This window comes from Colossoma macropomum, unplaced genomic scaffold (genome assembly GCF_904425465.1).
Source record: "Colossoma macropomum unplaced genomic scaffold, Colossoma_macropomum, whole genome shotgun sequence".
In the NCBI taxonomy this organism is placed as follows: Eukaryota; Metazoa; Chordata; class Actinopteri; order Characiformes; family Serrasalmidae; genus Colossoma; species Colossoma macropomum.
Window position 1 is genome coordinate 27,020,093 of NW_023494810.1, and position 12,153 is coordinate 27,032,245.

At 38.6% G+C, this 12,153-nt stretch overlaps 1 protein-coding gene across 4 annotated transcripts in view; it reads right to left on the minus strand.

Annotated features, from left to right (window-relative positions):
• Positions 1–1,045: 1,045 nt before the first annotated feature.
• cadpsa (Ca2+-dependent activator protein for secretion a) overlaps positions 1,046–12,153 on the minus strand; it is a 192,120-nt gene continuing 181,012 nt past the window's right edge. For all 4 annotated transcript variants that reach the window (XM_036559375.1, XM_036559372.1, XM_036559374.1 and 1 more), the window contains 2 exons: positions 4,384–4,488; positions 1,046–2,265 (listed from right to left, as the gene is read on the minus strand). In XM_036559375.1, the coding sequence (XP_036415268.1) occupies positions 2,098–2,265; positions 4,384–4,488 (273 nt within the window). In that variant the 3' untranslated portion in view covers positions 1,046–2,097. The remainder of the gene's footprint in view (positions 2,266–4,383; positions 4,489–12,153) is intronic.

The window sequence follows — 12,153 nt, forward strand, 5'->3', positions numbered from 1 at the left end:
GTCTAATACTGTGTAACTAAAGGAAGTTGTGTATGTAGTGCTGGAAGGAATTACTAAAGGAAATTGACTACAACGCACTACTGCGCCACATCCAGTACATGCACCAATAAAAGGTATCTGTGTGTAGCACTTGAGCCTCTGCGATAGAGCTGTGAACGGCAGCCGGCACTTTTGATGGAGAGAGCAAGGTTTCATGTTTTAAGCTTTCTATGGGGTGGTCTTTATGGGTGTGCCAAAATGTTTAGGCAAAATACTTATGGTTTGTACTGTTATTTTTCATTAAGCTGGCAAATTTTAAATCTTGTTTTTCTTAGCATTTGCTCTTCTAGGAAGGATTTGGTTTGACCTCTGTATGAAATAATTAAGATATCCTGTGTTCTTTCCATTTGGGGCGTTGGGTGCTCTAATCCTCATCTTCAGGACAGGACTGATTTGTTTTTTTTTTGTTTTTTTTTTGAAATGGTTTAAGTAATTTTAATCTGTTCGAGGTGATCTGCTGCTGGAGTGGACGGGGTATGATCTTTGACCATTCTTTCAATCTCCTTGTGGTCTGTAATATAGCTACCGAGGCTGAGCTTTGACTTAATCCCACAGTGCTAATCTCAGACTTTCTTACTTCCTTAAGAGAATGGTGTTTTTTTTTTTTTGAGGGGGTTTGGAAGGATGATATAGGGTGGAGGGTGAGGAGAAGGCTGCAGTAATGAAGGCTCAGCAGGTGTTGAGTAGGCATTTTTCTGCCTGTCCTTATGAGTTTTAAAACAGACAGCTCTGTCTACCCATTGTAATCCTTGTCAGTTGATTATTTTAAGATGTACAGCTTAAGAGGTTGAAATTTTTAATTTCTGTATGTCTTACTAATACCTTTTACTCTTACTGTCCCATTTTGTTCATAGTTTAGAATTCTCAAAGTGCTAGGCTTTGGCTGACACTGTCTTGCAGAGTTTATGCTAAATATGACATTCTGAACACTGAAGATTGCCAAAGATATGTTTTATACAATTCAGAATGTTAAAAACAGTTAATGAAACCACATTCTGTGTAAGAACGGTTTAATTCAGTTACTGTAAGCCAATTTTATTTTTCCTTTTTTTGTGGATGTACATAAGGCAGAAGCAAGATGAATCCATCAGTTAATTTTGACAAAATCAAGAGCTTTGGAAAGTGTTTGGATAACAGGGACATGCTACCTCCTGCACAAAGGGCAATGCACAGCATCAGATATTTCACAAAGCAACAGTGGCCAAGAGCAAAACTGGCTTCTACTGTCCAGACAGAGACAGCTCATTTCTAGGAATGGTATAGAAAGGGCCGGAAAGAACATAGATAGACCACCCTCAAGGTTTTGTCCAAATAGGTTATGCAATTGCAGAATAGATAAAATATAACATATTTATAAATTGCAAATGACTTAAAAACATAAAAAATATTATTGACATTAGTCAAAGTATATCACAATGAAGCTACGGGAATATATTGCATTTCTAAAATCTCAACTTATTACCAACTTATTTTAAAAAAAGATGGCTGTTCCCTCGTGGTGACAAAGATACTGTGACTGACTTGATTTGTTGTGGAAGTGTACCACATAGAAACGCTACCTTTAACAACTGAAACAACTTAAATACAACATTGTCAATTCATTTGGCATACACTCAAAAACTCCCAAAAGAAACAAAGTAATAAGTCTATGCACAATTATGTACCATTCATGTATTTACATTACACATAAGAAGCGCCGTACACATTTGCATTAAACAGGGACACAACGCGTTATTCCTAACCATCTCACGCCACATTGTTTACAAGTAGTACTCCATATTGCTTCGAAACATTCAGGGATGAATTTTGGACATTATTATTTGTAAAACACCAAACGCTTTTGAATAGATTTTTTTTGTTACCATAATTCTTCTGACAAACATTAAAGATACTTTCAATTTTTTGTTTATTTTTAGCATCTCATCTTAATAATTGAAGTTGGTCCCTTTAGCGGTTGTACGACTCAACAGTAAAAAATATTGAGGAAGGTGAGCACGATGGACAGAGTACATGCATCGTTTCAACAGGTTGCGATAAACATGACCACCGATGTGGTGTCTAGTTGTCTTCCTCATCACTGTCCTTCATTGAGATCCCCAGCATTCCTCCATCTCGCACAGAAGCTGTAGCTTCCTCCAGCATCAGCCTGTTCTTCACCGTCTCGTACATCTTGCTGTTCAGAGTCGAGTCCAGAACTCCTTGCAGCCGGAAATCGCGATACTTTTTCTACAGATGTTTTTTTGGAAATAAGAAAGTTAAATAGTAACATATCATTTCACAGGGGATACATCAAGTTCAGTGGTCAGTACACTGCCTTTTGCATGGACGATAAACTTAAAGTCATCCTGAAGTCAAAACGTTTAATTTTTTTAGCTTGTTAGTTCATGTAAAACACAGAACTGTTGTTTTCCTGTAATCTTCCACCAATATGTAAAAGCCTTTGCCCATCTCAAAAATGTCTTCTGGACAAATACTATTAACCAATAATATCATGTATAAAGTCCCCCTCTCACCACCCCCACCTTGTGCTCAGCTGTCTCAGAGACACGTCCTGATGGTGTTTCACTCGAAATGTATCATAGTACAGAAAGAAAATATTCTGATTCTCGATGACCTTAACACTTAACACAAGTCTACACAATGAGAAAATACAATCCTGTAGAAAAAATTTGAAGTCCTGTTGGACAGCGCTGTTGTCCTGATGCATCAAAACTAGTTTTTTCAGACTGAGTACATATTTTTAGTACTTGCTGATACTGAGTCTGATACCATACTGAGTAACCTACTTAGAACTTGGAAAAGTGGAAAAGAGAGGGAAGAGAAAAGCATCTGTGCAGCTGTCACAGTACAAGTCATAGATCCTCGCCTCTCTTTTTCAACAGCAGTCTCTGTAGCACAGTGACAGCAGAAATCTCGTCCGAGGCTAATGCATCTGAAGAGCTTACATTTCAAGTTTTTCGTCTTGTTGGGAGTATTTTGTTTGGCTGAGTTGAGCTGCAGTTCATGTCCTATAAAGCCATAGATACACTGTGCGATTTTAGAAATCTTGTTCTTTGGTGACTCGAATTGTACCTTTGAATAGACCATTGTATACAGAAATTTATACGATTTATATGTGAAACGCAGCCTCTACAGACAGCTTTGTCTACGAACAGTTTTAAATAAAGCTGTTTCATTCAAAAGAACGCTGCACACCAATTACTGAGCTTAGAGAAACTGAGCAGCGCTGCTAACACTACTCACGGAAGCTAAAGCCAGGCAGTGATGTACACAGTAGGACAATATGGTCTCTCTACAGTCTATATTACCAAAGAAAAATCACCATATTTTTGTTTATACCTCGCTATTTTACTCAGTCAAACAGAGTAAAGTCGGCACAGATGATCTTTGATAGGAAATGTCGACTTTTTTCGCCTGTTTAGTTGTACCTGTACTGGGGAAGCGGTCATGATTGTTTGTGTGTGTGTTTAAAACGGGCTAAAATCACACAGTGTATTCCTGGTGGGAATCTGCCAAGCCAGAATCTTTAAAGTGGCTTTGTGTCCGACAGTCACAGAGTCAGTAACTCTTCTCTGTATGAGCAGAGTCTCCATCACTGTGTTTGTTCATTAGCGCAGCAGTGTACACTTGGCTTGCGTTACAGCTGGTATCAGAATGTTGGTATCAATTCATTTTTATGAGTACGAGTATGAGTAAATCAGCATGGTTTGGGTCCGAAACCTGATACCAACATCATAATATAACTAGTAGGACTCTCCACCTGAAAATGTTTAAGTCTAGGACTAGTTTTAATTGTAGTCTAAAATTGATCTGAAGTGTCTGAACAGTCTGACATCATGGATGTCCTTCAGGTTTACATAACAGAGGAAGCAGTGCCTGACTGGTGGCTCTAAACCACTCTGTTTGAGAAGGACAGAAATAAATGCGTGACGCCATACTTACATGGTCTTGCTCCTGCTGCCACCCGGAGATCACGCTGCAAGATTTAGCAGCAGCAAAGGAAAGACTGAGCTTGGCTGATCCACCTCTGTGATCTCCTGATTTTATTTACCTCCCTTTATAGCTTTATCTGTGTTTAACTACATATATAATGGAATCAGGGTGGAAGATATGGGCACTTTTCTACGGTACTTAGCAGTGCTATAGGTACCGATGTTATACTTGATGTAAATCCCGTCTATCTATTAGTCTTTAAAATACATTCCTGACCTCTCTGAGATTTAGTTTTGTGTTCTTATGTCCACCATTGAGTCCATTCATTTAATTATTCGCTCAATCCATCTAAATTTATTTCTTATTGTGAGCTATTAGGGTTTAGAGTTGCTGTACGTAAGTATGCATTACCTTCACGATTCGGATGAGGATTTTCAGCTGGTAGAGGTGAAGCTGCAGGTCCATGCGGTCTGTTAGCCAAGTACCCAGGAGGTTCATCGTGCTAGTATACCATTGCTGCAACACAAATGCAATGTTCTCCAGCGAGACAGACAAACAGGCACACATAGCCACTCTAAACACAAGAAGAAGAATTTATTATATAAAAATGTAATAACCCTATATTAAATTGAAAATAGTATAAAGACAACATATCAGATGTTAGCTGAGAAATGTTTAGTTTTTTTTTTTTTAAATATATGTCTTTCGATTATATAATATATATGCTTTTTGATTTTTTTGTCCATTTAAAAAAAAGTTGGGACAGGGGCAACAAAAGACCTGTAAAGTTGTGTAATGCTAAAACACCTGGTGGCACATCTAACAGCTAATTACGTTAATTGGCAACAGGTCAGTAACATGACTGGGTATAAAGAGAGCATCCCAGAGAAGCTGAGTCTTTCAGAAGTAAAGATGGGGAGGGATTCACCATTTTGTGAAAGAGTGCATGGGCAAATGTTTTTATCAACATAAGCAAACAGCAAAGAAGATATTATCATTATTATTATACGATATGTAGTATCATTAAAAGATTCAGAGAATCCAGAATGCTAGGGCCGAAAACACATAATGGCTGTACGTGATCTTTGGGCCCTCGGACGGCACTGCATTAAAAACAGACATGATTCTGTAGTGGAAATCTTTGCATGGGGAACACTTCCGAAAACCATTGTCTGAACACAGCTTATCACTACATCCACAAATGAAAGTAAAAAATCTACCACGCAAAGAAGAAACCATATATAAACAGGGATCCAGAAATGCTGTTGCCTTCTCTGGGCCTGAGCAAATTTAAGATTTACTGAGACAAAGTGGAAAAGTGTCCTGAATGATGCTGGATGATATATACAGGTTTTGGAGCAACATATGCTGCCATCTAGATGACTTCTTTTTCAGGGAAGGCCTGGCTTATTTTAGCAAGACAATGTCAAACCACATTCAGCACATATTACAATAATATAGTGGCATAGTTAAAGAGTTTGGGTGCTAAATTGGCATGTCTGTAGTCAAGATCTGTCACCCGCTAAAAACATGTTGTGCCTTATGAAATGAAAAATATGACAAGGAAGTGTTGAGCAGCTGAAATCCTATATCAAGTAAGAATGGGAAAACATTTCACTTTCAAAACTACAGCAATTGGTCTCCTCAGTTCCCAAATGCTTACAGTGTTGTAAAAGAAGAGGTGATGCAACACAGTGATAAACATGTCCCTGTCCCAGCTTTTTTGAAACCTGTTGCTGGCATCAAATTCAAAATGAGTATATATTCAAAATACAATAACATTTCTGAGTTTCAAGATTTGATATGTTGTCTTAGCAGTATTTTCAACTAAATATAGGGTTTAAATGATTTGCACATCATTGCACTCTGTTTTTATTGACATTTTGAGCAGCATCCCAACTTCTTTGGAAATGGGGTTGTAGCACAAAAACAAGGGGGTAGGACATAGAACTTGCTTACTTCTATTCGTAAATGTTGGTATATGTAGACTACTTTAGATTCAACATCCATTTTATCTTAATTAATTTTACAGAATGAACATTTGGCACAAGAGAAAATACCAAGTTTATTCATTGTGATTGAGGCCTAGTCAACGCAGAAGCAAAACCTATAGTCATATACAAAGGTGCTGTAGATCATTCATTCTATAGATCAGAGAATTCCAGTGTATTTCTCATTTTCTGTATAATTCAATCGTTGAGATGTAAACAAAGTGATTCAGAGTGTTTTAAAATTAAATGGTGCATTTTAGAGAAAATGACATTATTCTGATTTCTTTGATGATATGTGATAGTGATTGCAATGTCTACAACAGAGTTATAGCCGTTGTATTTGCTATCCAGCACATCCAGTGGGCTATCTACACGTCTTCTGAGTTTTGAATTAGTGGTAAATCTGACGAAAAAAAAAAGTTTTCTTTGAGGTTTATATTGCCACACACCATCCTCTCTGCCGTGAGTGAACTGAAACTGTTTTAGGCCAAACCTTTATCGAAAAAGTATTGTAAAATATCTCAGGCATCAGGCAGCATATTTTAAACCAACCCACTCTCAATGACTTTGTTTACATCTTAATGGTTGAACTAAGCAGAAAATCGGTGGAATTCCCGTTTAGCCGTACAAAAGCTTTGAAACATACTCAGACTCAAGAAAGCAAAGCTTTTAAAGTTAGATCCGTAATTTTAAACAAGGATCAGTTATCAACACTGCCTGGTCCAAATAAACACAAAAACTAGCAAGCTAACAGTAATCCAGTAGCAAAGCTTTTCGCAGAGAAGGGCTCTTTTCCTATAAGCATCATCTCATCAATCATCTGCTTTTCTGCTCTTGGTATTTGACCGGGAGAGGCACTGCATGTGCTCAGTTAGCCATCAGCCCCTGTTAGCCTGGACCCATCATACTCCTCTTTCTCCAACTCCTCCTGTCACACTGAAGGAGGAACAGTCATCTTCCCCGGCAGCCATGTTGTCTTTACTGCAGTCACTGCGAACTTGTAAACATAATGCATAAGGGTCTTTAAGCAAATCTCTGTTTTCTTCTCTCTTGACCCCCACCCATTTCCCACCCCCATGATATCATTGAAACTTACTGAACTCAAAGCAACTCTTGAACAGCCAGTGCTCTTGGCTTTTGGGCTTCAGATGTTGGACCGTGGGGAGGATCTTGGCTGGAGTTTAATTGATTGGTTATGATTGAGTTGAGCTGATGATGATAGGAACTGACTGCATTGCAACGGTCAAAGCAAACTGAGCAAACTGAGCCGAAGAGTTTGGGAGGTTATCTTTCACTTAATGTACATGATGCTTTATAAGAAATAAATGAATGTCAAAAATACTATTTTTTTCATTTGTTGGCAAGTTTCAACTTCAAAACCAGCAGTGCAGATTGCCACTGGGGAATAGGTTTTTTACAACCCAAGGATGTGGGCCTTTGTCTTTGAACTAAAGACCTGGAGGATCATATAGAAGAGCCATATGCTTAGAATTCTCTTTGATAAAAAAGCTCAACAGACCCCTCTGACCAGTAGTTGGTAGGCTTATACTTGAGAGGTGAAGTGCTAGCAGTTTCCATGCAACTAGAAAACATTTTCACAATTTAAAAAAAAATGTAGTAGCGAAGCTCTTAAAGCTCTTTTAGGTCCATAGTTTTAAACTTTTATGAGTTAACAAAATTTGTCTGGTCCAAATAAATGTGCAAGCACCCAGTCTAACAATCCTATAGCTAAGCTTCTTGCAGAGAAATACTCTTTTCTTATAAACATTATCTCATTCTTCATCTACTTAATGAAACTGTCTATAGCTAAATTTCTCAAAATCTGATTTGATTCATCATGCTTAACATACATTAATTTCCATTTATTTAAACTGGTTTCCATTCCATGGTATATATTCCGTAAACAGAGCTTTCTCTACTTTTTCTTTGTCTTGCAGGGCCGGACATGATCTCGAATGAAATTTTGGGCTAAATCAAACTGTAGGTGAAAATGGAGACGCATCTTAAAAGTATGGGTTTAATTTGCGTGCATTAACATCGTTACATCCATGGGCTCACGGTTATTGCCTGTTGGACAAAGGTTAGCATGGAAGACAAATCCCCAAAAAAACTAAAATTAAGCATGTACATCTCAAAATACACTACACTGGCAAGGCACATGCACAGATAGACCCCACAGAAAGGGTTTGTGCCCCTGCCCTATTTGCCCTCAGACTGTCCTCAGAGTGCCCTTTTCGTCAGCATGTATTATTGTGTATATGGCCATTCTCAAAGATTCTACAAGTTTTCTCAATCTTGAGCACCCTCTTTGATGCAGTACCAACCCCCATGGAAATTTCACCTCAGTAACTCCAACTTGTCATGTATGCATTCACAGCATTGGAGATCTCAATGATAAAGGCCTAAAAACTTAAGACTTAAGTCTAAAAGCATCACATTCCATAATGTTTTAATTGTGAACTACAACCAAATATGTTAGCAAGAAGAGACTTGCTAGTGATACAACGTTGGGTTACCAGTGGCTGCATGTGGCCTTCACAGTTCTTACTTTGAAAAAAACTGAAGTCCTGAAACATTAACATTAACATTAGCGAACGGTAGCAGGCTTGTTTTGTTAATGTTATGCATCAATCAATATTTTAAAAGATCAAAGACTTGAGAAATTTTGGGTACGGGTGTTAGAGCAGCGTACCCTTGTTTGTGGCGGATTTTGCTGCAATCCAGCACCTAACAAGTTGCCCCAGATGTATATTCTTGTTATGAGATCATGTCTGGCCCCACTTTATCGGAATGTAAGAAATAAAAAGCAGCATTCTTGTAAATACTGTTATAGAGAGACATGGCTTGATGAAAGGTTCCAAAGTTGTAATGGTGACATGAAGATGCTCAAGAGGAGTTAAGGGAGTTTTGGTGGTACATTTGTGAGGCGAAGGGGGTCTGTAGTGTGTTCATCATGGTTTGTGTATATGTGTGTGAGTCAGGGTTTGGTGCTGATCTGGGAGTGCTGGTGCTGTGTGCCTGTGAAAGCTCGGGCAGCCGGTCCGTGATGGACCCCTGCAGAGAGGCCAGACCTGGAGCAACTTCACTCTCTCTCACACACTCTCTCTCTTTCTCTATCTCCCTCTCCCTCTTTCATGCGATTGCTCTCCATTTCTCTCATGTACTTAACTCCCCCCCACCCCCCCATTCGACCTCCTGTTCTAAGTATATATATTTTTTTACCTTCTCCTTCTTAATGTTGGATTCACTGGCCACTAATACACACAAAATACTGATAAAGGATATAAAGAAAATATGGAAAAACATCTAAGCAAGCAGTATAGTTTCAGTAACGGTGTCAGGTCTGCCGTTTTGAATGGGCATGACAAATTTGCAGTAAGCCAGACCTTAAATTATAGTCCTGTAGACAAGAGAAATGGGCTATAACAAACAAATTTATAAGTCATAAATGAAGCTAAATGTCATTCAAATACTGTAGTATTAGGCTGGTTTGGTAATTGACGAGAACACATAAAATTTGATTGCTTTGCATTAGAGACGAAACGGTTACCGGTTTCACGGTAAACTGCGGTAAAATTAATGACGGTTAGTAGTACTGTTTGAACTTTAAAGTATCTTTAAAACCGTGGTCGATTACCGCGGTGTGAAAAACTGGCTGTACAGAGTCAAACAGGCAGAATCATCCTCTCAGATGCAGCTCTGTGTGTGTGTAGAGGGGAAGCGGGGGGGGAGAGGGAGTGAAGGGAGAACATGGCGGAATGTAGTGACAGAGATTCGGAGATATTTCAGCCTTCTAAGAAGACCAAGTCTGATGTTTGGTCATGTTTTGGGTTTTATAAGAATGCAGAAGGAAAGTTAATTGAAAATGACCACCCTGTCTGCAGAACAGGCCGAAAGAAAATAGCGGCGAAAGGGGGCAACACATCAAACCTTACGAGTCATCTTCGCGACCACCACCCGCTACTTTTTAGAGAATGCAAGGTTAACTTTAACGGAGAAGTCTGCGGGTACTTCGAAATAGAAGAAATGTCATGGTTTGTGTGGTTTAACTTATGTTTATGGTTCGTTAATAATATAAAATTAAGCTTTTAGCGTCAAAAAAAAACAAAACAATCAGTGAATCAGCTGTGAATCGAAACTAAAGCTTTCAACACATTTCTGTGGGGCAGAGTCTCCAAAATGAGCTCTGAGTTAACAGTCACACAAGCTCTGGAACGAGACGCTGCGGAAGTTCAATCTGCACAGCTCCCCTTTCTTGTCTCACTTGCAGTGTTTACTTTGTGAGAAGAGAATAACACCGTCTCAAATCACTCAATGTCCCCTACATAGTGCGCTACTTTTCAAACAAACACAATCATCATTAACAAGCAGTTGAGTTTTAAATAGGGAATTTGTAACCTATTGTTAATATATTGTTATTGTGAACATTTCACGCACTCTTTGGGTGAAGGATTTGCTATGTCTTGATCCACGAAGTGCACTAGATAGGGAAGATAGTGTGCTTTGAGACGGGACCTCGCGCGAGTAAACGCTGTGTGCTGCTTTTAGGAAAAGCAGAGTTTCAGAGATTAAACTCTCTGAGTGTTTCTGCCGCAGCTCAGATGCGCGTTAATTTTAAGTTATGTTTTAGTTTTAAAATGCTTTTAGAGAAGCAGCTCCACAGGTGAAGACACGTTGTGTGAGTTCTACACTGTCTGCCGCTCACAGCGCGGTCACGCAATTCCTCTGTGATTTTGGCTGTTTTTCCTGGTGCACTGTATTGATTAGGGGTACAGCGCCACAACGGCACAATAATGCTGCAGTTGCAGTTCGGACAGAAATCCCCCGAGTGCAACACTTCTTAGAAGTAGTAATTTTCCATTAAGACCCACCTCAGAGTTGGGCCAGATTTAATTCTCTATATAGGGAAACCCCTAGTTATTGTAATTGAATAATTATAATAATAAAATAATTACAACAGTAATAATAATAATAATAATAATAATAGTAATAAAAGTAATAATAATAATAATAATACATTTCCTATTCTTTTGTTTACAGAGTATTACAAATATTGTAAGTAATACAAAAGTAATACTACAAATGTATTGACTATATTTTTTAATGTTTATGCAAACAAAAAGTGCATATTGCTGCCAATTCTATTTGTGTTAATATAAAAATTGGTGAAACAAGTTTCAGTTTGTGTACCAGTATTTATTTATTTATTTTTTTTACTTTTCAACACATTTGAACAATATCGCGATAATACCGATAATCGTGATAATTTTGGTTATGATAATCGTGATATGAAATTTTAATATCTTTTGATCTCTACTTTGCATACAGGAGCAGTAATGACCAACATAACTTTAATAATGTTTTAAGTTGCATTGCCTCCCTACACCTTGTTTTAACTCTAGGCTTTATATTTTATTTTTCTGTTTTAAAATGTTTGGTTATGAAATGGTCCAAATATGCCCCTGTCCCCTAGGAAAGTGAATGTAATGTAATTTTAAATCGTATTTAAGGTACACAGTGGGACCTTAAGACCATGATTATATGTTTAAGGGTGCATTTACACATTTACATTGTACCTTGAGGAACAAAAATTTCCCTTTTCAATAGTTGAGGTCTGACAGTGTAGAAGGCAGATTGTTTTCAGAAAGAGAAAATTCAGTGCACACTGGAGCGAAGGACTTGAAGGGCCTGCCTGGTCTGGCTTGTGAAATGAACAGTGCTGGTTGTGGCACTTTGTTCTGCTATGATGAGAGGAACAGAAGTCTCTCTCGGAGGGCATTATGTACCACGCCATTTTTTTTGGATATGAAGCAGCGGGATGCTGGCAGCGTCTACCAGCCAAAACAAGAGTATCGTGCCTCTGAATACGTAATGAAACAAACGGATATGGGGGAAAAATCTGTGATCATCTAACGAGTTCCATCTGATATTGGAGTGGAATTTATAAGCGTGTGTGTGTGTGTGTGTTGAGCACAAGCAGTATCATTACTGAAACATACGTGCACACACATACACACACACATGAACATCTGCAGGCCCCCCACACCTCTAGGAGGGAGTGTTGAAAGGCTGAGCGACCTCCTGCCCCCTACAACACCACACACACACACACGTTTCTCAAACAAGCCTGTATTCACACTCTCATCTTTGACATGTTACAGGAAGCCATGGCGCCTAGCAGGGGGCAACA